The sequence below is a fragment of the Anser anser genome (assembly GCF_964211835.1).
Source record: "Anser anser genome assembly, chromosome: 18".
Classification (NCBI taxonomy): Eukaryota; Metazoa; Chordata; class Aves; order Anseriformes; family Anatidae; genus Anser; species Anser anser.
Window position 1 is genome coordinate 124,181 of NC_139739.1, and position 25,897 is coordinate 150,077.

Below are 25,897 nucleotides of genomic sequence, written 5' to 3' on the forward strand. Positions count from 1 at the left end.
CTTCCAACCTCTTTACTATTCTGGTAGGCAAAACCAAGGATATCTGCTGAGTTCTGTAGAGGCTTTAGGGCTGAGGATCACAGTCATCTCTCTCTCTTCTGGCCAGATGAGACTTCAAAGTCCCATTCCATTTCTCCTATTGTCACTCCCAGCTACATGTGAAAGCTTCCTTCCCTGGTGAGCTGCATCTGGAGTAGTCCTGCATTTGTGTCTAAGTCCTCCCGTACATTGTGTGGGAATCAGGCTTCTAGCTTGAGAGTGAGGATTGTGGTAGGGGGTCCACCAGGTAAACATTGCAGCACATAAAAGCATTTTAAACTGCAGTTCTAAGTGTTGGCTGATGAAGATGAGTAACCGGAATGACAATTGCTGTTCCTACAGTGCTGTTCAAGGTATGTTACAGCACTGCTCGAGTCACATTTACATGGATCAGACCTGTGTTTATTCCTTTGTTTAAATACCATTCTTTGGATCACCGCAATGGTTATTTTTTTTTCCTCATGTGAGCCTAAGAAAAGGAGTAATGGATTGCAGTCTTCACTTGTTCTTATGTCTCTTTTTGCTTTTAAAAAACAGCATCTGCCTTTGGGGATCCCCACTTCCTCACATTTGATGGTCTGAACTTCACTTTTAAAGGACAAGGGGAATACATGTTGGTAGAGTCTGATCTCACATCCCTAAGGGTGCAAGGAAGGACCCAGCAGGCACACTTTCCCAATGGTAAGTTGGTAAGAGGGAAAGTAGTGATGACAAATAATAGCTTCTGAGGTTGTTTGATTTTCTCTTTACAGCATTCCTCTGGGCTTTCCGAGTCTTCTTTTTCCTCTAAATATTTCCCAAACTATGACTACTATCTCTCTGGGCTGTAACAGTGTTCTTCCTCCATTCCCAGACAGATTAACACCTTACAGTGATGTTCTTATGAGTGGAAACAACTTTTTTTTGTCAATGTACATTTGTGTGTTCTGGCATTCTGCTGCTTTATTGTATAAATATGGACATTTCACTGTAAAATAACTGACAAAATAATGAGCTGAGTTAGTTGCACCATGTTTAAAAATGAATTTTAAAATGTAGCTGTGAAACACAGCATTTCCTCATATGCATGCAGAGTAGGGCCAGTATTATCAGTTTAACTCTATTTATTGACTCAAGACAGAAAGTAAAAACACAGGAAATCAGTAGTCAAAAGAGAGCTGATTATAAGTCAAACATTAAAATCTTCCAAAAGCATATTTCCTGCTGTAAATAAACAGATGAATCCTGGATCAATCACAGATTTCAAACTGAAGTCGGTAATACAGAGTACTAATTGAGAACAAATTCAAGCATTTACAAGATTCTTCTGTAATGATTACAGGATGCTGATATATCTTAGGCAAGTCAATAAGAGCAAGCTGAAAAGAATCACCTGTGAGACAATGTAAATAATTCCAGAACTAAGTAACAAGAAATAATTTGTTGGAGAATGGTTACTGATGAGTTGCGGAAGTTACTTACTGTTAGGATCTATTTTATGTAGTATAATATGACATGTTAAAGAGAGGTGGCTAGACATGGACAAGTTAATTCTGGTGTGATCTGAAGGAAAGGAGGCCTCTGAGAAATACTGAAGTGCAAATGAAGCAGTCAACTTCAGCCGTTGGAGCAGTCGTCTCTTTTTGGCCCAACACATATGCATGCAAGGAAATTAAAATAAATTTTTGGGTATGCAAGTGCAAAAGTACTTTAAAAGTATATAACAATACATAAAAAATAAACACTTCTCTGAGCTTTTCAGACAGTCTTTTTAGATACCCCAAACTAGCAGAAAAGTTCAGAATGTCTGATGAGAAGTTGATTAAGGGTGTCATTCTGTTTTTTTTTTTGTTGTTTTCAAAGGGCCTGCTTGTCCTGTTCTTTTGGCTTATTTGTAAACCAAAACCTAGGGCAGAAGAAACCGTCTGGAGGTACCTTTGTCACTTGAATGGGCAGATTGCAAAGGAGCCTGTAAGAAGGAGATGATCTTTTACCTGCATTTTGAAATGAGGGAAAAATAGGGCGTGGAACAGGAGAATGCTGCCCTGCTTCTCAGGACAATCTGAAAAGCTTCATATCAGATACTTTCATTTATGCTGTTCCTGGATCTAATGGTACAGATGGTGCATAAAATAGCCGGCTTGCCTCAGGAAAGAGTATTTCAGCTGAGCTCAGGGATCACAGAATCACAGAATTGTAGGGGTTGGAAGGGACCTCGAGAGATCAGCGGGTCCAGCCCCCCTGCCAAAGCAGTTTCCCTAGAGCAAATTGCACAGGTAGGCATCCAGACAGGTCTTGAATTACCTCTAGAGAAGGAGACTCCACAACCTCCCTGGGCAGCCTGTCCCAGTGCTCCGTCACCCTCACTGTGAAGTTCTTTCTCATATTGGTGTGGAACTTCCTGTGCTTCTTTTCGTGGCCATTGCCCCTTGTCCTGTCCCCACAAACCACTGAAAAGAGGCTGGCCATATCTCTTTGTTTCCCACACTTCAGGTATTTATAAACATTGATGAGGTCCCCACTCAGTCTTCTTTTCTCAAGGCTGAACAGACCCATGTCTCTCAGCCTTTCCTCATAGGGGAGATGCTCCAGGCCCCATATCATCTTTGTGGCCCTTTTCTGGACTCTTTCCGGGAGATCCCTGTCTTTTTTGTACTGGGGAGCCCAGAACTGGATATAGTACTCCAGGTGAGGCCTGACTAGGGCAGAGTAGAGGGGGATGCAACTGAAGGATTTGGAATGTCTGGTAGAATTATGAGGATGAATCAAAAAGTGTGGGTTTCAGCACCCACATAGACATGACTGCTTATACTGAATACAACATTGGATAGGATGGAATGTATCAAGGAAATATTTTGCCGTGGATACATTTTAATGTGCTTGTAGTAGAAGTGTCATGAGTCACTGAGCAGTTCATTCTGGAGATAATTTTTTTTTAATTTGTGTGCATCCCTTCTCTTGTCTGTTTCACTCTGTTTCCTTTTTGTGTCTCATCTTCCCTGAAAATTGGGTTTTCCCAGGCCCTACTCACAGGACTTAGTGTGCAAGAAGGAGATCAACTGGTCTTCTTACGTATCTCTGCCACCATCTCTGCCACCACCACTGGGATTAAGAATTTAGAATCTCCAGACCCTTTTTTAGCAGTAAACATTCTGCTTTCAATATACTACATTAGCAGGAGACTTATACCATGGGCTTCAATGCAATGTGATTTATATGCTTAGCAATTTCCTGAAATATAAATAATCATATTTAATTACTTTTAAGAAATGTCTGGTTTTTTTTGTTTTCTTATTGTGTTATTGTCTGTATCGTTATAACATTCCATATTTATTTTATATGATGTGAGGTATCTTGAGGGATTTTTTGTTTGTTTGTTTGGAAGGAACTGAAGCTCAGGTGACAGGCTTGTCTGCAGTGGCCATGCAGGAGAACAACTCTGATGTGATTGAAGTGCGCTACTCAGAGGATTTGAATCTGGAGGTCCTGTTGAACCAAAAGGTGGTCAACTTCTCTGAGCAAAGGTGGATGGACCTGAAAGGTTAATTACACATATCAGCCTTGAAACCTATTTTATTCCTGTGAAACCCCTGTATAATTAAAAACATCTCTAGATGCATGTATTTTGATTCTATTTTCAGTGTACTTTTGAGAAACAGAATGCAGGTCACTCCAAAAATAAAGTGGGAAATAAAACAAAGGGCAAGCGGTATCCCCGATAATTAAATCTTACTTTATTATTATCATCTGCCTTTCTTCAGTTTAGTTGCTGCCAGATTGAGGCAGAATCAGTGGTAATGCACAATTTGCATGGGCCTTGGTGAACAAAATGGAGAGCATAGGGAAGAATGTGATTTCCATCCAATCTGCCTTGCTGGCCCTATTTTTATACTAACCCAGTGCAGGGATTCCTCTTGCCTTTGAGACTGATTACAGCTAGGCTGTGGACAGGAATATAAATGCCAGAATTATGGGCTATGAATCTCCTTCCTAATAGCCATAGATCAAGTGTGCTACAGAGAAGCATAATGTGGCTAAGTTCCCATGGAGAGATGTAGCAGTGAGAACATCAGATCCTGAGACCTTCCTGCTTCTCGTCAGCATTTCTGGTAGTTAGCCTAGCAGTGACACCAACTGCTGGAACTCCGACACTGACTGGGAAGAGGCAGAGTCATCAGATTTCTCAGTAGTCTGGACTGGCACGTTCTTTTCTCTCAGAACATACAAATAACATAAATGACAGCCTTTACCAACACATGGTGCCTTCCTGAACTTTCTGGGGTGTGTAGTGTATGAAGGGAATGCATGCAATCCTGGCAACGATACAGAGATATTTAACAGGTGGCTTCAATGCCCACTTCTTCCATGTCATCCTACAGTGGTTTGTGGAGTAATTGTTTTCCTTCTCATTCCATGGAGGATGAATAGAATTAAAAACTCTTTACTCATTCTGCTTTGAGCCTAGTGTATTTAATGCAAAGAAACCTACCAATCAAAATGAATGATAGCGAAATACAACCAATGTATACTAAAATATAGCTGAATTTCACAATCACCTATCAGGAGCTCTCTGGGTTGGTCAGATGTTACCCCTCTATTCTTCTGCCTGAAAAGACTATGAAAAGTTGCTTTTTCTTTTTTTTTTTTTTTCTTTTCCTCCAGGGGTGTGATCATTTGATTACACATTATAAAAATTTTAATAGTGAGCCTTCTGCTCAGCAGAGGAATTTTTCTGTGGCTCTCACATATTATTCCCCAAATGGCTGGAAAACGTATTGAAGAGCAGAGGGAAGGAAAAAAGTGGGACAGTGATGGAGCTTGGATAAAGAGCTGTAATAGGAAAGTTTTGACAAGATGATCAAGAAGCAGAGGAAACCTGTGACCACTGAGAGCAGTGTTCCCAGCTCACAGCAGCTCTGTGATGTAATTGTCTCATGTCGTGAAGTTTCTGCTCTGGGACACTGTCAGAAGGACATGCAACTTATATCAAACGTGGGCCCTTTTTGCTACTGCTCTGTAGTAGCCATCTTAACACATTTGTAGGTGTATGTGTTGGTCCTGTCTCAGCAAATTTTTAGGGCTGAATTCCTCTTGTCTTCCAAAAACAGATGGTATGGAGGTGTGGCCTCCTTTTAAATGCTTCTCAGAATGTAGCACAGAGAGGAAGGAAGGAAATGCTTTATAAAAAATGTTTAAAACTGATGACACATCAACCTGTTCACTTTAGATGATTAGTTGTTTTGTCCTCTTCCTCTCATTGTTTTAGGTCTCTTTCTCCATTCTACAGCTGATCAGAAGATTACAGTGATGTTCTCTTCTGGGTCTGGAGTACAGATAAGGGGAAGTGGAGGATTCTTGACCCTGACAGTTTTGCTCCCAGATAAGTTTATGAATCACACACAGGGTCTCTTTGGAGTGATGAATGGTAATACAGAAGATGAGTATACCTTTAAGAATAAAACAACCATATCAGTTAATGCAAGTCCTCAGCAGTTGTTTGAGTTTGGAGCTAACTGTAAGTGATTTATCTGGTCTATTATTACGTTTGTTTTTATAAATTCAAAGCCATTTCTGATTTACAGGTCAGAAAATTGTCTGTGCTAAGCAACCTATGCGGGGGGGTGGGGTGGGGTGGGGGTGGGGGTGGGGGGGGAGAAAAGTGAGTGAGAGAAGTATGCTCTTCCTTACCCAAGTGGGTAACATATCTAGCCACAATGGATTAAGACAGTACCACGATGGAGATTTCTGCACTTTGTTCCATCAACAGTGAGAGCTCATATTTCACCGCTTACACTTTCAGAATTCCATCTACAATGGTCGTTGGAACACAACATCGTGAGACTGAAGTGTTACAGAAGTCCAAAAATAGTCAGGGTCAGCCACCTTTTTCCAGAATATTACTAATGTTTCCATTAAGTACCTGACAGTTTTAAAAATCAAGTATTAAAATAAAAATTAACAATTGTCCTTGTCCTAACAATTTTCTTAAAAAAAGGCAAGGTGTGTAAAAGAATAGTTGCTTTCATTCAATGAAAGTGATTCAGCTGCTATATCTAGCCTGCAGACTAGACTAGATTGGTCTGCATTCCTCCTGATGTTAGGTTAGAAGATGGATCAGAAGAAACAAGGTACAAAATACCCTCTGGCTACCATTTGCTCTCTGTGTCAAGCACAGTAGCTGTATGCCACCATTCAGATCATACTCAAAAGTTTCACTGCTCTTACTTCAGGAATTTTCCAGTTCGTCTGAATGAAAATGAAAAACAGTGCCATGGCAGAAACAATACATTTAGGGATACATAGGATCAGGATTTGTGTTGCTTGTAACGTTTGGTTTAGCTAGCTCTGTCTGAGGTACTTTTTATCATCAATTTTCCAGCAGGCATCTAAAATCATCATTACGTAAAGTTGTAGCTACACATTTATTTGGATCCAGTTTTAACAAATTGATCAAAGACTAACTTTAGTATGAGGTTAAGATACTGCATGTAAAAAGGAAAATAATCTTGAACTGTCAGGAAGAGGTACTAGATATGACTTCATGGATCTGTTCCAGCTGTATATACATTTATGTAAATAAACACCTAGATTAGTAAGTAGCAGGAGGTGGTGTAGGTCTGTAAGCAATGTTACCTATGAATCTCTCTTGCTTTCTGTCTCCCAAGGGGCTGTTGAAAATGGAACTTCTCTCTTTACTTATGACACAGAGTTTTTATTGAACAATTTCTTTTATGGGGAAAAGCACAATACTTCCTTTCTGCCAGTGTTCTTTCCTTATGAAGACCCTGCTGATCCCTTGGTGAAAGAGATGGTCTTGGTCTGTGAGTCTGACCCATTCTGCAGATTCGATGTCCTGACAACAAGAAGTCTTCAAGTGGGAAATTTCACAAGATTATCTCATCAGAATCACAAGCAGTTGGTAGAAAATCTAAAGCCAGGTGAGATAGCATTAAACAAACTATCCCTTTCTGCAAGGCATCTAAATAGTTAAGACCATGTGAGGAGGCTTTGCTGAACTGTAAGTTCATACATCTGTGAACGCTTTTATCAGGCGTAAACATCCTTGTACTAGAAAAATTTTAACACGTAGGTTACTTAGACAAACACAGAATACATTTTTTTCCATTTCTTTCACTACTGAACCACTGTGTAGAACTCTTCATTTTCTGTGACTTCAACTTGGAATTAAAAAAAAATAAATCTGAAACTATTTTTGTTAGCCTAGAAATCTTTGTCGTTCTTTGAGTTGCCACTCAAATGCCATTTGAATAATTGTAATTGAGATTTGCTAGTTCAAACCCTGACTACTTCAACCAGATATTTCTCTTTTACTAGTGATTTCTTGTGGCTGGCTGGATCATCCAACTAACGGAAGAAAAGATGGAACAAACTACCTGCTGGGCTCAACCATCCATTTCATCTGCAATCAGGGCTATGAACTCATTGGATCAAAAGAAATAATCTGTCAAGTGACAGGAGTCTGGTCTGGAGACATACCTAATTGTATCCTGAGAACAGGTCTGCTTCCTTTTAAGTGTTACAAATTTTCATCAGAAATCATTTTCATTAACCAGGCAATCTCAGTATACAATGTTGGCCCTTGACAAAAGCAACTTCTTTTATTTGGGAAGACATTGGACATGAGATTCCTTAGCTTCTAGAAAGACTAATATTTAAATCTAAATAACAGTTTTGCTTTTTTATTATTATTATTTTTAATCTACTCATTCCTAGGGCTTGGGGCTATATGCTTCTGTTTCTCCAGTTTTGGCCTAAAGGAACTGTTTCTCAAGTGGACAATCTAAAATAATTTACAAACTCAGTCTTAGAAAATGGGAAAGCATAATTACTTAGCTAAAATTATTCCATAACATAGAAATACATAGGCTATAAAATGGATCTTATTTATAGCATTATTTTAATGTATTTTTCTTCTGTAAATAATATGATATTTTAGAAGTTCTGAAAATATGTAATCTATATATACATATACACAGAGAGCCAGAGATTATTGAAATCATCTAGTATCAACATAATTTGAACTGTTTTTCAAGAACAAATGATGGTACAGCCCCCAAGCATTTATTGTCATCCTTGGTTCTGTCATTGCTAATTTAATTTTAACTTTCTTTGGAACTGGGGCAAATGTAGATCCAGTCTAAGCCATCTGAGGGGTGGTTTATAATTTCACACATTATAAAATGAGCCCTTTAAGAGAAACTTTGCAGAGCAGGACCCGGGGATCTTGGTGGATGCAAGCTGAGTATGAGCCAGCAGTGTGTCCTTGCAGCAAAGAAGCCTAGTGGTATCCTGGGCTGCATTAGGCAAAGTATTGCCAGATGGTTCGAGAGAGTTGATCATTCCCCTCTACTCAGCAGTGGTGAGGTCACGCCTGGAGTGCTGGGGACAGTTCTGGGTTCCCCAGTACAAGAGACATGGATGTACTGGAGAGAGTCCAGTGAAGGGCCACAAAGATGATGAAAGAACTGGAGTATCTCTCCTATGTAGAGAGGCTGAGAGAGATGGAACTCCTCCACCTGGACAAGAGAAGGCTCAAGGGGGGATCTCATCAATATCTATAAATACATGAAGGGAAGGTGCAAAGAGAATGGCCCAAAGTTCTTTTCATTGATGCCCAGTGCCAGGACAAGAAGCAATGGGAACAAATTGAAACAAAGGAGGTGCCTTCTGACATCAGGAAATACTTTTTTGCTGTCATGGTGACTGCGCTCTGGCAGAGGTTGCCCATAAAAGTTGTAGCGTCTCTGTTGTTGGAGACATCCAGAAGCTGTCTGGGTATAGTGCTGGGCAAATGGCTGTAGGTGATCCTGCTTGAGTGGAGGGACTGGGCAAGATAACCTCCAGAGATCCCTTCCAACCTCATTCTGTGAAATTCGTTACTAAACAGCCTGTGATAACAGAGGGCAGAGAGCAGACATAGCATCCTTGTCTCTCCCCAAGCTTCCCCTTCAACACTTGTTGAAGGCTTCCACTCTTTATGGTTCCAAAGGACTATGTTATCTCAACACAAAATGTGTTACTCTATAACAGTAAAATTATTGTGAATCGTATAGAATAATATTTATTATAAACAAAAATTCATTACCCCTCTTGTGTCAGTACTATTAGATTATCAATTAGCCTGGAATTTTTAGACTTAGTACCAGTTCGTCTGTCTCTATAATTTTCAGAAAATTGCCTAATATTTACTAAGTTTCAGCTTTGATTTGTTCCTACACCATGTATACTCCAAACATCCTCAAGATGGCAGTGTTTCAAAGCACCACTGTGATGCAAGGCCATACAGCATGCTGAAACACTTTTAATGCTGACTTAATTGTTCCTGAAAGTACTCATCAGATAAATCCTATCAACGGATTCTCCATTCTGATCACCTTCCAAAAATCTGGAAAGTGCACAATACATCAGCAGTGAATTCTTGGCCAGCAGAAACATTTAATCTGCTTTTGAAGGCCTGCACCAGTTGCTTATTTCCAACACAATGTCTCATATTTAGTGTTATTAGTGAGATGATCCACAAATGAGTTTGAGCAACAGACTGTGGACTGTAGCATAGAAAATAATCATTGAACATTTGCACAGAACAAGTGTAAAATATACAGTGTTGCTAAATTTTAAATAGATGAGTGAACATTTTTGGAATTTTTTTTGGACCAGCTAGTGTTAGTAATCAGTACACAACTGATTCTATTCACAAGAGCCAATCTCAGTATTGAAGCTATTTTGTAAAGAGTGAAACTAGAAGTATTTCAAAACATTTCTATTTAATATGATAGACCGGAGTATACAGAGTACTTCAGTTAACTGTTGAAAATATGTAAGAAATTTAGAAGATAATTTAGCATCCTTCATAGTTCACGGTAATAATAGATCATTTGTAAAAAGACTAAGGAGAATTAAATCTTTACAAAGTAAAGCCAGATCTTAAACAGAGTCAGTGGCAGAACATTTTGCCAAGCTGAAAGCTAAGAACATTTTTACATTGCTGCCATCAACTGCGTACATACTGGATAGGAGCCAGTCAGTCTCAATAAGCAAACTGGATGCTAACATTTACACTAGAATAAAAGGGACAAAAAGCCAGCCTTGAGAGATCAGAGCAAAAGAGCTGGAAGATACACAGAAATTAACAGCATTCAGAATGAGGGAGACATGCCACTGTTTTATGGCTAAGCAGATAAAAAACTGAATGTTTTCCAGCACATGGGCTCCTGAGAGATGGCAAAGAACAACAAGGTGTAAAATTCTTTTTATCCAATTGTAAAAATAGCATTCCTTACTATTTGATATTTGGGGTTGTAGCTCATTTGTAGAGTGAGCCAAAATGATAATTTTTGTCAGCCTCAGGAAACTGGAGTATGGCAATGCTGCCCATAGCAGCAGGATACCATAATCAAGACAATATAACATTTCATATACAGTTCTTCACTCAGTTTTTCTAACTGCTGTGCCCCCATAATGGCATTCATATCTAGCCTGGTTCCTGCATTTGTATCAGAATATATGCTACTGGATATCAGTATCTGTATGAGAAGATTATTTTTTGACAGGTCCAAGTCTCTCCAAAGAATACGGGTAAAACAGTCCAAAATTCCTGTCACTTATATCTAAACCTCTAGTATTTTTATAGCATGGATATCTAGTACTTTCTTTCCGCTAAATACATTTCAGCCTCCAGTCTAAGACAGTTGAAATTCAGTGCCAGTTTTCCTTGTGCTAGTTCTGGATTCAGCATAATTAACAAAAAACATTTTCATGGTGTTACAAACAATTATTACTTATGCTAGCTTTCCATACTGTTTTCCCCTTTACATAGCAACATGCTGCTGTTTTGCTAACATCCATTTTATTAAACTCTCTGATAGAAGGCCTTCTTAATGCCAAGAAAATTCTGGCAAAATTAATGGTCAGTGCTTCCAAATTTCTGGGCGCCTGAATGGGTGACCACTGACCTTGCCACTATGATTAGTGGTCAGATTTTTATTTGCAGCATGAACTGTTAAAACAGTCTTTTTTTTTAAATAATGACTTCTTTCAAGCTGGTCAAGAACACAGGACCCAGACCTCTATTATTTTCAGGGGGTACTTTTCAGTGCTGTGCTCATTACACTTGTTGCAGTTTTGTGGCACATCAAATTCAGTCTCTCTACTACAAATCCTAGGGACTTTTAGTTACTTACATGTTTTTATTTTTCAAAAGCTAGAAAAATTACATTGAAGGCTTGAGAACTCTGAAAACTGGATAGGAAGAGAGACAGAAACATAAGAAGAAAACTAAACATCAGTTACTTTGCAAAATCCATTTCTGTATTACAAAAAAAAATATGCTTTCAGGCCTGCATATTGTTACTTTTGAGTTTTGCTTTCTTGAATTAAAGTTTCCAGGGAAACCCTCTGCTAATAATTATTTCTGCTATGCTTTTAATTACAATTCCACTGCAAGGCTTGCAAGTACCTCAGCAACCTCTCTTCATAGAATATCACATAGAGGGAGAAAAAGAAACCATCCAGCAAAAGCAGAAGGGAGACTCTAGTAAAACGCAGGTTTAAAATAAAAGTAAAATCTTAGCAATATGTATACATGTATATTCTGCTTGTGATAGACAATTATTTGGTGGTAAGTGCAATCTGTTTTTCTCTTTAATTTTTGCACTCCATATTTTTAGCTTTCATTTTCCAGGATCTGTGCAAATGCACTTTTTTGGGAAAGTTGACAGAAATCTCATTAATTTTCTGCACTTTTTTTTTTTCAGATGAGGGTGCAGAACAACATTAGGTTTTCTTATTATGGAATTATCTGTCTGTCATTTCCAAGAGACTGGCTGCAAAACACTCTATACTCAAGAAAAATAACCTGAGATTAACAATTAAATACAAAGATTTCACTATAAAGACAGGTCACCACTGAGCCAAACAAACAAGGCCAATGGTGGGTTCTCATCACTTGACAAAGACAGGGTACCTGTCAGTAAGGTGTATGTAAGTCAGACAGATGTTCTGGGGCCTTGTAAAAGAAGTTATTGAATAAAGGTCTGAGGCCTATGAAATAGTTTGTGTATCCCAGTTCCTTCCTTAAACTTCAGTATAAACCAATTTATAAGTTAAATTATTTATTCTAGTGTTGCGGAAAAGTAAGTTTTATCATTTTGCCATCACTGTATGCTAGGCAGGCTGTAGTTTTGGCAGTTTTTCCTGCAGGCATGACAAAGCTCTGGAAATGCCAGCAAAAGGAAAGTTAAAACTCAGGTGCACCACTTCTCACCTATTTCTAAATGGAATGCATGCTCCCTTGCACATGCTTATAATGCTGCCAATAGGCACACAAATAGGGCAGAGCCTTGAATCTACTTTGACCTTAGGACACTCCAGTGTCTCAGAGACATGGGACTATACTTCTCTTTGGCCTCCCCCCGTTGAGCCTTGGACAAAATTTCCTCACACTGGGACTTGCAGTTTTTCAGATGTGGTATTTTCCTTAAAGGATACAACATTCAAGAAGCATTGTTTCTCTTCTCTCTTCTGCATAGAGCATTAAACAACAGGTGCAGTTTCAAAATTTCAATGTCAAAATAGGGGCAATTTTTAAAGCTATCAAATGGGGAAAAGGATTGAAAAACTGACAGTTGTTGGGTTTGGCAGTTCATGTCAGCTGCATATTAGCCACTAACCATCCCTTCTTTGTGTTAGAACAGCTGTCACAGCCACCTGCTCTAACTGTCAAATGTAGGAATTATGTGAGTTCCATTGCTCACTCTGTATGGGTTTGTTTCTCGAACACGATGAACAGTAAAATATCAGTGCTATGTACACAATTTTTAAAAAATGTCACACATGTTTATACTGAAGCAAATTGATATGAAGACAAATAACATCTTCCTGTTTTGTTGTGGTTGCTGTCTTTTTTCAGATATCAAACAAGTAATTCTTCTTGGTTGTGTATTTGGAATTGTCGGTCTTGCAGTCCTGGCACGTCTAACTTTCCTGTGTAGACAGAAGGGGTAAGAACTCAACTAAACTGAAAACGAAAAGTAACCTGCTAAAGAAATAGGAAGTGCTATGATCTTTTAATCCTTTTACTCAATGACAAAGAAATCAGACGGGACATTTTCCTGCTACTATCTTTTATTGAAAACATCAAGTCTCGATAGTCCTTGTGTCCTGCTGGCAGACTATGAAGGAAAGTTGGAAGTTTATTAATAAGGCAAGCAAACATGATTGATTGATTGATTGAGACCAAACAGTATTTTTGGTCAAAATAATCTATTTGTTGAATAGTAAGGCTATCTAATGAAAAGTGTTCTGTTTCAGAGCAGGTGTGCTGATAATACCAACAGGTAAATTGCGTTTATTATTTAAGGAATGCATTGCATGATGCTGTAACCACACATCCTTGAACATATTCCCTCTTTTAGGCATGCATAAATTTGCCTTGAGAATGCTTATGTCTCTTGTGCCAAGAGGTGAATAGAATTTAAAGGATATATCAGTTTGCTGCCCATTCTTGGAACATTCCTACCAAACAGAAATACACTCACTATATAAACTACTACTTCATAAAGGAGATCTCTACAAAATGTTGTGTGGCTAGTAAATACGTTGATGTTTTAGTCCTATGTTTTAAAAGGTTGTTATGATTTCATATATTCTGTATATAATTCATTGTTAGCCAGCATTAACACTTTAAAAAATGTTTTGCTTTGTGGCTTTCCAACAGATTCATCAGTGCAGAGACCCTTGAAACAGAACACACTATGATAGCTATGTCTCTCACTGAAAATACAGCCCATTGATTCTGTGCTCAATGATCAATTAACTGTGTGTATCAGAGGGCCAGAGTCACTCCTAAATTTTTCCCTGTCCCATTAAATCACGTAAGCATTGTTTTCAGTGCTTCACAGAGAACACTCAGACCAAAAATGTTTTTTCTTCCTTCTTTGTACAAAAACAAACAAAAAGGCTACTCAACACAAGGTAGATAACTGCAGATGCAGATGTTTTTTGCATACAAATAAAAATGCACAGACGAAGGACACCTCCTAAATTTGCCATATCTTACATGTACTAGATTCCCATGTGTATAGCTCACTGGCATAAAGCACTACTATTACAGCTGTATAGAATTCTCACATTTGGGAGCAGCTTACAGAATTGCTACCCTAAACTCATTGTATATAAATTAAAAAAAAAAAAAAATCAGGTGTAAGCTCTTATATATTTTGGAATCTGTAAGTAATTGGCTACCAAAAGTTTATAATTTCTGAACATTCTGAGAATATTTAATAAAGCCCATAGCACTCAGTGGGGTGTGTGGTTGGATAGCAACAGAGAATGCAGTCCTCTGTATAGCTGTAACAAATTTTGAACAGATAAATCTTAATTAGGCAAGGCTAATTAGAACATCAAGTCAGTCATCAGCAAACCATCAGTATTCTCTAATTTCATCGCATGTTGCTCAAACAGAAGAGATGCTACATCTCCTTCAGTCATTACTTCTGGTAATTTAAATATTGTGAATCTTCAGCAGTATATAACAGGGGAGGGACATTATTCCTTGCACAGAAATTACACTGAACTGATACTTTAAAAACTGGCTCAATGTTACTATTCTACGTAATCTAGTATTCCTACTATTCCACCTAACCTAGTATTACTCTCACCTTCATCTAAGCAAAAATGTTTCGGTAACTGCTTTAACAGTCATCTCTAGCATTTTTAAAATTATTTTATTTTTATTTTTTTTTTCTTTTCTTCCCAAGACACAAAGGCAACCAGAAGCTTGTTTCAGAGGTTCCAGTAACATCCCAACAAGAAAGAATGAAATTTCAGAGACGTTTTTAATGAAATATGGAGAAAGCATAACAGAGGAATAAATTGTCCACAGCAACAAAGATAAAAGCAGTGGTTTTACATAGTATGTTATAATTTAATTTCTGCTTTCAATATAATGACTGTTCAATTGCATGGGAAATGCTAACTACCTTTCAGGGGTTTTATCATGGCAGGCTCATCCTACTGTGTTTCAAAAGCCAAGGACAATGCTTCTGAAAGAATCAAGGCTATATGCGTTAGTTTCTTCTATCAGTCACATCTCTGCCAGCAGAACCAGAGTTTTGACAAAATCAGAAGAATTTGTGATTCTCTGTACTTCTCTTCTTTTAGTCTTTCACTTGAAAGCTGGTGAAATGAAGATAATCCTAGCCTATAATGCTAGCCATTATCAGAGAGACACACGCGTTCTCTGGGGCCATGTAAAGCTCATCTAGAAAGATGTGAAAGTGGATGCAGTCAGATGGACTATTTCGCAAGTCAGGTTGAATTTGCAGATTGTTGGCTTTATGGTTTTTGTTTGTTTGCTTGTTTTAAGTAGGGAGGTAGATAAACTAAAGATACTTAAACATTGCATTCTTATATTTTGGCAAGTCACTGAGTACATGTTCCAAGTGGCATTTTTGTTTCATTACTGACCTAATTTTAAAAGGATGCAATTGAGGGGAAGGAGAGGAAGTATTCAGAAAATGAAACCTTTCCTTGCAGGCTAACTTACAATGATTTTTAAAATCGATTTTTATTCAATTGTCCAATTAGGTTTCACTTTCAGAACAAACAAAAAAAATAACCCTGTTATCTGCACAGTTCTGCTTGCAATGTTTTTTTCTTGAATAACATAAATATGCATAGTTGTGAATTAAAAGACTCCATGGTTACTTTTTAAAATATCTAGCTATATTACAGTAAGTTTCATTCTTGTAATTAAAGTGATTTCTGAACTATTAGCTTGTACAGAATATTTTTACCAAAAAAATGGACCTACATCCCAAAGGGTTTCTGAAATCAGTTGTGTATTGTGCAACTCTTTCTGATAATTAAATAAGAATTGCTAGCTTTTGCAGCTCACTGGGTCTGTTTTTTGAAAGTCTTTAATTCATAAGCAACTGAGAATTCATGGTGGTGTCAAAAGGCAAGGACAAACTACATACAAAATGTACAGGAGGACTAAATGAGTGAAACACTACAGATTTTATGTTATAATGGGATCAAGACAAATTGAAAGAAATGCTTCAGACTGTGTATTTGTAAGTATAAAATTATTAATTACTTATTAGCTACTGTTGCCATTGTTGTTATTTGTGAACAAAGACCACAAACCACAAGCAGAAAGTTACACAATGCAGATAAGAGATCTTGAATACGGTAAGTTGGAATACAAACAATTCTGTACGATAGAAAAAAAATGCTGTAGAAAGGAAAGGGAAGGGAAGGGGAGGGGAGGGGAGGGGAGGGGAGGGGAGGGGAGGGGAGGGAGGGAGGGAGGGAAAGAGAGAAAGAGAGAGAAAGAGAGAAAGAAAGACTGTTGAATGATCATAAGTAACAAACTAGCTGGCTGCTACCAGTGTGCTACAGATTAAAAACAAATTATTGCAACTGATGTACACACACATACCAACCATGTGTATAAATGGTTGGTGGAGAATGTGGGGTGCAGAATGAAAAAAGGTGATTTTTGCCTAGGAGTGCTGGAAGACTGAAGTGGGCTTTTGGAGGTATATGAAGTTGATTGTATGATCTTCATAATCAATACAGTGTTAAAAATGTGTAAGCCTTCTGTGTTCCAGCAGCCTTAAGGAACGGGCTGCCAGATAAAATGAAATCAAAATTGGGTGACTGGGTTATACAGTGAGGTCTCAGCCCTTGGAGAGGAGAATTTTGTTAGTCATTAAATCACAAAGAAGCAATGTTTCATATACTGTTAGACAGCATGTACCACAAGGTAGTGCTGCATGCACAAACAGATTTGTAAATCAATGACACTTCATGTCAGTAACTCAGACTGGGATGGGAATATATGAAATAAATTGGAGTCTGGACATACTCCTGAAAAAAAATGTATGTTAATTTCAGAACACAATTAATTTATATGAATCAGAATTATCTGGTTTAGCCCACCATAAACAAAGCAGTGGTAAAAACAGTGTGCCCCAGCTGTTCCTTCTGGTCAGCCTTGGAAACACTCCCATCATAGCAATCTCTAATTCCTTTGCTGAGAGGGAGATATATATATACGTATGTATCTGTGCATACTTACATATACAGACCCGTACCTTCAGTAGTAACAAAATAACATATGCTCCCAGAGTGCTTGTCCAACCACAGCTCAGAATCAAGAATTTCAGCAGAATGCTTGAGCCAAGTAACTGAACATACATATATATATATTGTATTCATAAGGAAGAACTAAATATTTCAGCATTCACTATTAAAAAACAAACCCCAGAAAAAGCTTAACATTATCTAGCAGGACACTGCTACTGTTTTTCATTATTTCATAAGCTTAAAAAGTTCTACACTGAGTAGGAATTTGGCTCAAAGAAATAAGAATATGACATTATTATGCTATGATATTAAAATATACATGTAAATCTAATGTTGGTATGCAATCTTTTTTTGTTGTTGTTGTTCCTGTTTTTTATATATCTCACAACAACCAAAATAGATTATTAGCATATTTTTCACCTCAAAAACAACATTACAACTGTGTATGATGGGATGTTTCTGCATACTAAAAGTGAGATAGATGTACCATAGCATGTACTGATGTAACAGCTAAAGCATAAAACCCATATTTGTTTGGTTCCTCTTTCAGAGCAGTAAAATGGGTCTACAGGGACATGGGTCTATGGGTATAGGGAAACTGTAAGGACAAGAATGTCTGCTCTCTTTCTATTCCTGACAAAGCAAGTGTAACTTTTCTGTTGTTTTAAGTGGTGTTTTTTTTTTTGTTTGTTTTTAATTTATTTTCCTTGTTGGTGTTGTTTGTTGTCTGTTGCTACGGTTTTTTGTTTGTTTGTTTGGGTGGTTGGTTTTAGCAATGGAGCACTGGCATTGCTGAAAAGTCAAACAGGTCAGTTAAGAAACCTTTGCAGAAGTCTAAACTACAGCTTCATAATGTTCCATCTTGACAAAGAAACACCTTTGCTGCCCTCATGTAGATTTTTTTTTAAAAAAAAAGCTAGCCCTGCATTTGTATTCACCATTTTCAGATAGCTACACTGAGCTTTTTCCTTCGGTTCCGTGTTCTGTTCCGTGTTCACTGTGGCGTCTCGTCTCCCTGTCCGCGTGTACGCACGCGTTTGTCCATGTGTTTGTCTCTGCCTATGTCTGTGCGTGTGTGTGTTCGTGCGTGTGTTCGCGTGTTCCTGTCCGTATGCATCTTCGCGAGTCCCCGCGTCCGTGTCCGTGCCGCGTCTCCGGGCCACGCAAGGAGCTGCGGTCCGCCTGCAGTCGTTCCTCCCCGCGCCTTCTGTGCACGGGCCGCACCAATATACTTTCACCGTCCCGTCCTCTCCGTTGGGCGGGACGTGCCTTTCTGCAACTTCAGAGCGACTCTCCCGCATCGCACCGCGCGGGGCTGCCACCTCACCGCCCTCGTGGACGCTCACGGAGCTCACGGAGCACACGGCCCTACCGCGCGCCCTCGCGGCCCCACCGTGCCCCCGCAGAGCGACCGTGCGAGCGCGGCGTTCTTTCTCCTTCCCGCGCCCTTCTCCGAAGGGAAGAGAGACACGCTGCATCTGCATGCTCCCATCTGCTGGCAGGCAGTCCCCACGGGACCCCAGCCTAGCAGAGGCCGAGCGCGGGGCCGGGACAGTGGCCGGCCGTAGCCAGAGCCCTCGGCTGGGCCGCGGGGCTGACGGGCTATGCCGCGTATCTTCCGCGGCCACAGTCGGGGGACTGTCTGCGAGAGGCCAGAGGGGGATGCCGAGGGAGAGACACGGCTCGCTGGGCGGTGCCGGGGCTGGTGCCGGGGCTGGTGCCGGGGGTGGCCCCGCCGCTGCCTCGCTGGTGGACAGGCGGCTCTGCCCGCGAGGAGGGCTCCGCGGAGCCCCTGTGCTGGCACCCGGGGCGAGCACCAGCAGCCCAAAACCGTCGGTGTCAGACGTAAAAGCAGCAGTTCCGCGATCCTCTGATGCAGCAGGACCAGCAGGTTGGGATGTTGGTTTCTTATCCTTTCCTGTCACATGGCTGGTAATAGGATCCCTCATCTGCCACTCGGCACCTCGCTGGGGCGCAGTTACAGGACACATGCAGTAGGGCCTCCGCTTCCCGCACTTTGCGCTCTTCACGGCCGTCCGCAACCACCTCTGCCCCGGGAGCGCTGCGGCTGCCGCCTGCCAGCGCGGCGCGGCCCGGCGGCCCCTTGCCATGGAGCCCCCCGCCCTCGCCGCCGTTCTGGCCTTCTCAGGGCTGGCGCTGAGCTGCTGCCGCGAGCCCGTTCTCTCCGGTGAGTGACGCTTAGCGCGGAACGGGGAAGGGGAGTGCGTTTGGGGCTGCTCCACGGTCTTCTCGCGGGGCTGAGTGGCGAGAGAGCTGCCCGGCGTGCTGCCGAACTCTGCAGACTTGCAGCTGGCACGCAGCCCGCCGCGGCACGGCTCTGCCGCCCGGCAGCACCTCCTGGAGTTCGCGACGACATCCCTTCCGGCTCACCAGCCCGGTGCACGGCTCGAAGCTGCTCGTACAAAGATGTATTTTCGGGCGTATTTTCGTGCGCTGTTTGTAGCGCGTCGGTATTTGCGGATCTCCCTGTGCTCGCAGAGATGGGAGTCTGGAACACCGTATGAAAGTGTATGAAGCACATTTCTCTAACGAAGTGGTTTGGTGGCTAGGTCTGCAGGACGGAGGCATCCGCAGGGAGAGAGGAGTGCAGGGCCTGGGTACACTTACTCACTGGGAAATGAAATAATTAGTGGCAGCAGGGCAGAACTGGGGCCACGGAGCCAGAGCTTGGACGGTGGCCATCTCACTTCTATGTAGCGTGCTGCCTCAGCTCCCTGCCAGTCACAGACATCTCTCGTTCAGCCAAGCAATCTGTGAAGCCTGAATCTTCGCGGATGGTTAGCGAGTTCTTCAGTGATTTTTCACATAAAATTTCTCTGCACCTTTTTGTGCTCACTTCGGTTGGTACTGATCATTTCAAGTACCACTCTGGTAAACACTAGTCCTGCTTCGCAAGATTTAGAGTGGCTGTTCTGGATGGTCACAGTGCCACAGTCATCATATGCATGGTCCTCCTGGATATGTTTTGCATATTCTAACCCTTTTTATAATTATTATTTTTTATATATTATATGTAATATATAATTTGCTCCTTTAGCCATGAACAGATATTTTCTCATTTTGAAGTTTTTGTAGGTGCACTTAATTAGATTTGGGAAAGATTTACATCAATTTTCTTTAAAAAGAAAAAAAAAAAAAACCAACCTTTTTACCAGAAAGAGAACTCAAAGTGTAAACTTTACAACATCTCAGCAGAGAACAGCCTAGACAAGGATATACCTAGGCCATGTCTAGTGGTCTGTTCCCAGTACAATCAGGCCATGCATGTTGCACAGAGAAGGTAATCCTTCATTTACTTGAGTTGGAGCATGTCATCTTTTAAGGTTTCTGAGCTGAACTGTGGACAGAACACATTGCACAGGTGGCTGTATTCTTCACAGCAGGCTGCACATGAGCAAGTGGAGGATATATCCCTGTACGAATGTTTGGTTCATAGGCAATTTAGAGGAGGCTGTTTATGCAACTGCACTTCCATGCTTTAGCCAACCTCTAACTGCATGTATTCATAGCCACTAACGGTAACAGAGGTGCCTGAGCACAAGCAACTGTCAGGGGAAAAAATGAATGTTACACTGGGTGAATTGGTAGCAAAGGATAATGGATCTAGGAAGCACAGCCACCTACCTGTCTTCTGCTAATGAACCTGAAAACAGTGCACATCTGCTCTTCAATAATGACCTCTAATTGGTATGGCATGTACAATGTGGCATGTACAAAATCTGCAGAGTTGTTAATCTGTGCAAACCATACCTCAGAATCTTTTTCCTCACCCTTCATCCCACAGGACTGAAATGGGATCAGCTGGATCAAGTTGCATTCAAAGCTAGCAGAATTCTGAAATGACAAATGTTAATATTTCTTTCATAAGGCAGTTTGTCATATAGTGTGTTTTTAAGGCCTGTTCTTTTATTTATTTATTTATTTGTTTGTTTATTTATTTATTTTTATTGAATACATGTCTTCATACATTGTAAAAGATGCAGACAAAATACGGACTGCATCACACCATCATTTCCTAAGACAGGGAGAATCTTTAATTTCTGGAATTGCCTTATGAAAAACGGCTTGTATTGACAACAGTTTGAGTTAACAATACTTTTTTTGCATGTAGTACTGTGCTACTTTTCACAGTGTTTCTGCTTCATTGTGTGATGTCTAACAGTTTCTATTAATTCAAATACTGAAATTTGCAGCATTCAAACTTCAGTCACACCACATTTGTCAAGTGAATCAGAAATTTGAGACGGGTAATGGATTGCCTATCATTAAAGGACTGTCTGAATTTGGTGATTTTTGTATTACAAAGAAATTGAAGTCTGTGTCACATATTAGTTTCATTGAACAAATATTATTCTACATACTCAGTGCAATATATTGTCACTTTTAGTTTCTATATTTACATTGTTCATTTAATTTCCCAGTCAGAAATTTATATGATTGTCAGTCTTCTCTTCCTTTCTCTGTTATCTTCCTCTATCTGATATCTTCCTGTTTAGCAATAGTGGATCACTATGTCCTTGTCCTTCCCAGCTGAGTCTTTCCTTTTAAACTGCTGTTTCAGCCTTGTCTTACAAACCTCGTATCTCTTGTAATCTTTATCTGCCTTTGTCTCACTGATACAGTCAAACAGTTCCACTTGATATGCCTGGAGCAGTTGTCATGCAAATATCCAAAAAAGCATTTCTAACCAGACGGATACGAAGTGAAATAGTCAGTCCAGATACTTCAGCATATCATGCTTGTACATGCATAGAGTGTAACTCGAAGTCCAGAGTTATGTGAATGGATTTCAGTAGGGTGGAGCCAAAGAAGTGGGAAGAAGGCAGAGATTTCATGCTGCCAGCTGCAAAACTTGCATTCTTTGTCATATCACACCATAGTGGTTGTGCAGTTGTGCAGTACCACTCCCTCCATCCGCACAGTGGTTATAGCCCATCCTGGTAAAATTTCCAGAGGGATTCAGTCTGCCATGCTTGACAGTGGAACAACAGTTTTAAAACTTCACAAAGAAAACAAATGAGTGTATTAAGGAACAGAAATTCCTCTGGGGCTACATCATACATTCTAACTTCCAGTGATAAAGAATCACAAGCCAAGCAAGTGTGTTTATATTATCTTGCTGCTGAGAACCAGCCAACAGCTACAAAGTTGTGACTAATATAGCATGTTTGTATTGTATGAATTAAAAAAAAAAAAAAGAAAAGAACGTGCAAAATACATACTTTTAAGCATTAGAAGTAATGAGCTGCTCATGCTCATATCCTAATTTGCTTGCTCCAACTGGCCATTCAGATAGCATATTTTCAGATTAAAAAAAAAAAAACAGAAAAGGCAAATATGATGAAAAAGTGATTAGATTGAAGGTCAGTAATCAAATTTTCCCAAGAATAGCAAGCTCGCTTATAACAACTCATTCACTGCCTGGGAGCACAAGCATGGAACTGCATATCTGTACATTCCCAGGCTCATATTTACTGTGTAGACGGATACTTAAGACAAGGTTCGATCAAATGTCAGGTGAGTGTTCACTGTAACTACTGTCTGCTTTGGACAAACACTAAATAAGACTATTTTATTGCAGATGAGGACCTCAAAAGATTATTTGTGCGTGTCTGTGTGGCTATGTAGCATGAGAGAGATTTTTAAACCACGTACAGAACGACCCTATACTGCGTAGGAGAAATTTTCAGCTGAGTGCTCTCGTAGCATCACATCAGACTTATAGTCGCTGACTGAACAAATGAGGAGTTATTTTCTAGCAATTTTTAAAATCGCAGTTTTAAACAAAGATCATTCTTTCCTGTGTTTTTTCTTTAGTTCATGTCTGCTGTTTTTTGTTTGTTTGTTTGTTTCCCCTGTTACAGTATATGTACCCAAGTCTGGTAGATTTTATAAGGATTTTTTTTTTTACATTTGTATTAATTTTAGTAGCAAAGTATTGAAATCTAAAAATACTACACTAATTTTTCAGCTGGGGAGGTATAAAACAGTTCTATACTACTCAGATTCATTTATTTTACATCATAACATAATATAGAATAAGATTTTTCAGACCAATCATATGAAAATATGCAAATGAACATTTGGTTAAATTGATAAAACTGCATTTCAGAGAAGACCATTGCACTCCTAAAAATATTTTTAATAATGACCACAGAAGCCATATTTGTCTCTTTGATCTCCTGAAGCTTCTTCTGGTTTTAATCAGTGTTCCCACATGAAGAACTGTGGCAACCTATGATAATAGAATCTCTACTCACATATCCATAAGGAAACAAAAATGCTCTCATCAGAGGAAGGTAATTTGGGTGTTCTGCCCTTTCCATCTGTGGGCCCCTGCCTCTGTTACTGCAGGGGTATCTTGGCATCAGTTAAGTGGTTTCTGTCCTTTCCTCTGTGCATTACTCTCTCATTGAAGTGTTTCTGCTGTCTAATTATACCCTTTCAATCAAATTAGAGACTGCAGCATCTGGTTAGTGCCTGTAACTGTTGCCATCTGCACCTAGATAGAGTGCTTTCATTTAAGGAGGAGTGCTCAAATTGCAGAGTCCCGCAAGAACTAGGAGAACAGTTTGGTAGAACGGAAATGTCCTAAAACTCTTCTTAAATCAATATTAAAACAAATGCATCAAGCAACTGACACCTAGTCATTATCAGGCCTGGCACTTTTGGTTCCATACTCTTATCCATATAAATTCTAGGTATCTTTATTTCTTGCTCGAGCCTCACGGAACATTCAAAGTTGTGGCTATCACGCCACTGTAATGAAACATAATACTTAAATAGCAGCCATTTTAATTTACCTTTAATTATTCGTTTATCTACAGATTATTAAAATAAAACCTTGCTTCTTTTTTGACTGTTGCTGGTAGGATAATTTCTGGCCTGTGTAGGCTAGTTTTCAGCTGATAATTGTTGTTAACCTTTAATGTCTCCTGCCGCTAGTTAGCACTCTAAGTAGCTTCCAGAACTTAAAGCAAACAAATAAAACCAGTAACTTTTTTTTTCAGTTAAATAGTAATGAGCTTGTTATTCTGAATTTTCAGTCTCCCACAAAAGTTATGTATGCACCCCAAACTTACAAGTATACTCTAAGATGTCATTTAAACCATCCTGAATCTCCATCTCTTCAGTCTGCGATTTGTAATTGTTGTGGTTTAACCCGGCTGGCAGCTAAACACCACACAGCCGTTCGCTCACCCTCCCCCCTCCCTCTCTGGGATGGGGGAGAGAAACGGGAAAGTGAAGCCGGTGAGTTGAGATAAAGACAGTTTATTAAGACAGGAAAATAATAATAACAATAATAATAATAATAGTGATAATGGTAATAGTATTAACAATAATAATGTGTAAGAAAACAAGTGATGCACAATGCAATTGCTCACCACCCGCTGACCGATGCCCAGCCTATCCCCGAGCAGCCGGCCCCCCACCCCCGCCAGCCACCCCTATATATTGTTTAGCATGACGCCAGATGGTATGGAATACCCCTTTGGCCCGTTTGGGTCAGCTGTCCTGGGTCTGTCCCCTCCCAGCTCCTGCTGCACCCCCAGCCTGCTCGCTGGCAGGACAGAGCGAGAAGCCGAAAAGTCCTTGGCCTGGTGTAAACACTGCTCTGCAACAATTAAAACATCAGCATGTTATCAGCGCTCTTCTCATCCTAATCCAAAACATAGCACCCTACCAGCTACTATGAGCTACTTAACTCTGTCCTAACTGGAACCAGGACAGTAATATTACTAAATATATGTTTTTGAGAAGTGATGGACTTTGAGGAATGATCAGAGATTTCCTATTTCTTAGCCAGAAGAGGAAGAGTTCTTGAGTAGCTGTTTTCTTTACTTTTCCTCTCATTTGTACCGAGAAGACTGCAGATGAAATTAAAATGTTTGTACTATTTCCATCAGTCATGATGAGACATGAAATATAGAATTTCTCAGGTAACTGGGCTTCTTGCTATCAAGGACTTCAGAGATTAAGACCAATATTTGTATGTCCATCTTAGAAAATCATTGGAAGCTAATATAGGCTTGGAAATTTCAGTGTTTTATCAGTAGTGGTTCATTCAGTATAGCAGTCAGTCTGTTATATTCTGCACTACCTTAATTTTGCAAATGATTTTAAAGTGGTGCCCATGTGGAGTGCAGGCAGTCGTACAGTTCCAAAGTAACAAAGGCAAAAATGATCATTGTAAGGTCCCTACACTGAAGAAGAAGAAACTGAGACAGATGGAAAAAATTTCTACTACAGCTGCTGTTTGATCTTCCAAATGTTGATCTGGCTCTAATAAAACTAATTGTGAACCTGTATCTCACACTGAGCATTCACTCATGGTGGACAACCATCCCCAGGCTTATTTTCTGCTTTTTGTTTCTAGCAGTTGCCACTCAAAATGTACTTATCTAGTCTCAGTATTCATTTAAAAAAAGTTATTTTTCTGTCAATCATGGCACCAGATGTATTGGAAAAAAAACAGTCCTGACAGCACACTGCAGTCCATGTTTTCTCACTGAGTCTCATAAGCATTATCCTGAACAGGACCTGTTGTAACCTTTCAGCTTTTCATGAATAAAACCTCTGCAATGGGTCTGTCTCTGTTTACTGCTGTTTGCAGACTTCTCCACCATACAGTAGACGCAACAGGGTCGTTCGGTAGTTAATAGAGTGAAATCATCATGGACACTTTGATTTTAATCATGGATTTGACGCAAGCTTCTACTTCAGATATTGTCTGAAACCCAGCTGA

The 25,897-nt window shown here is 39.9% G+C and overlaps 1 protein-coding gene across 1 annotated transcript in view; it reads left to right on the plus strand.

Moving 5' to 3' along the window:
- KREMEN1 (kringle containing transmembrane protein 1) overlaps positions 1-25,897 on the plus strand; it is a 70,065-nt gene that overhangs the window by 18,846 nt on the left and 25,322 nt on the right. The window contains exons 11-18 of the mRNA XM_083804551.1: positions 577-720; positions 3,404-3,559; positions 5,285-5,533; positions 6,684-6,956; positions 7,354-7,536; positions 12,947-13,037; positions 14,796-14,869; positions 22,471-22,668. Of these exons, the coding sequence (XP_083660677.1) occupies positions 577-720; positions 3,404-3,559; positions 5,285-5,533; positions 6,684-6,956; positions 7,354-7,536; positions 12,947-13,037; positions 14,796-14,869; positions 22,471-22,668 (1,368 nt within the window). The remainder of the gene's footprint in view (positions 1-576; positions 721-3,403; positions 3,560-5,284; positions 5,534-6,683; positions 6,957-7,353; positions 7,537-12,946; positions 13,038-14,795; positions 14,870-22,470; positions 22,669-25,897) is intronic.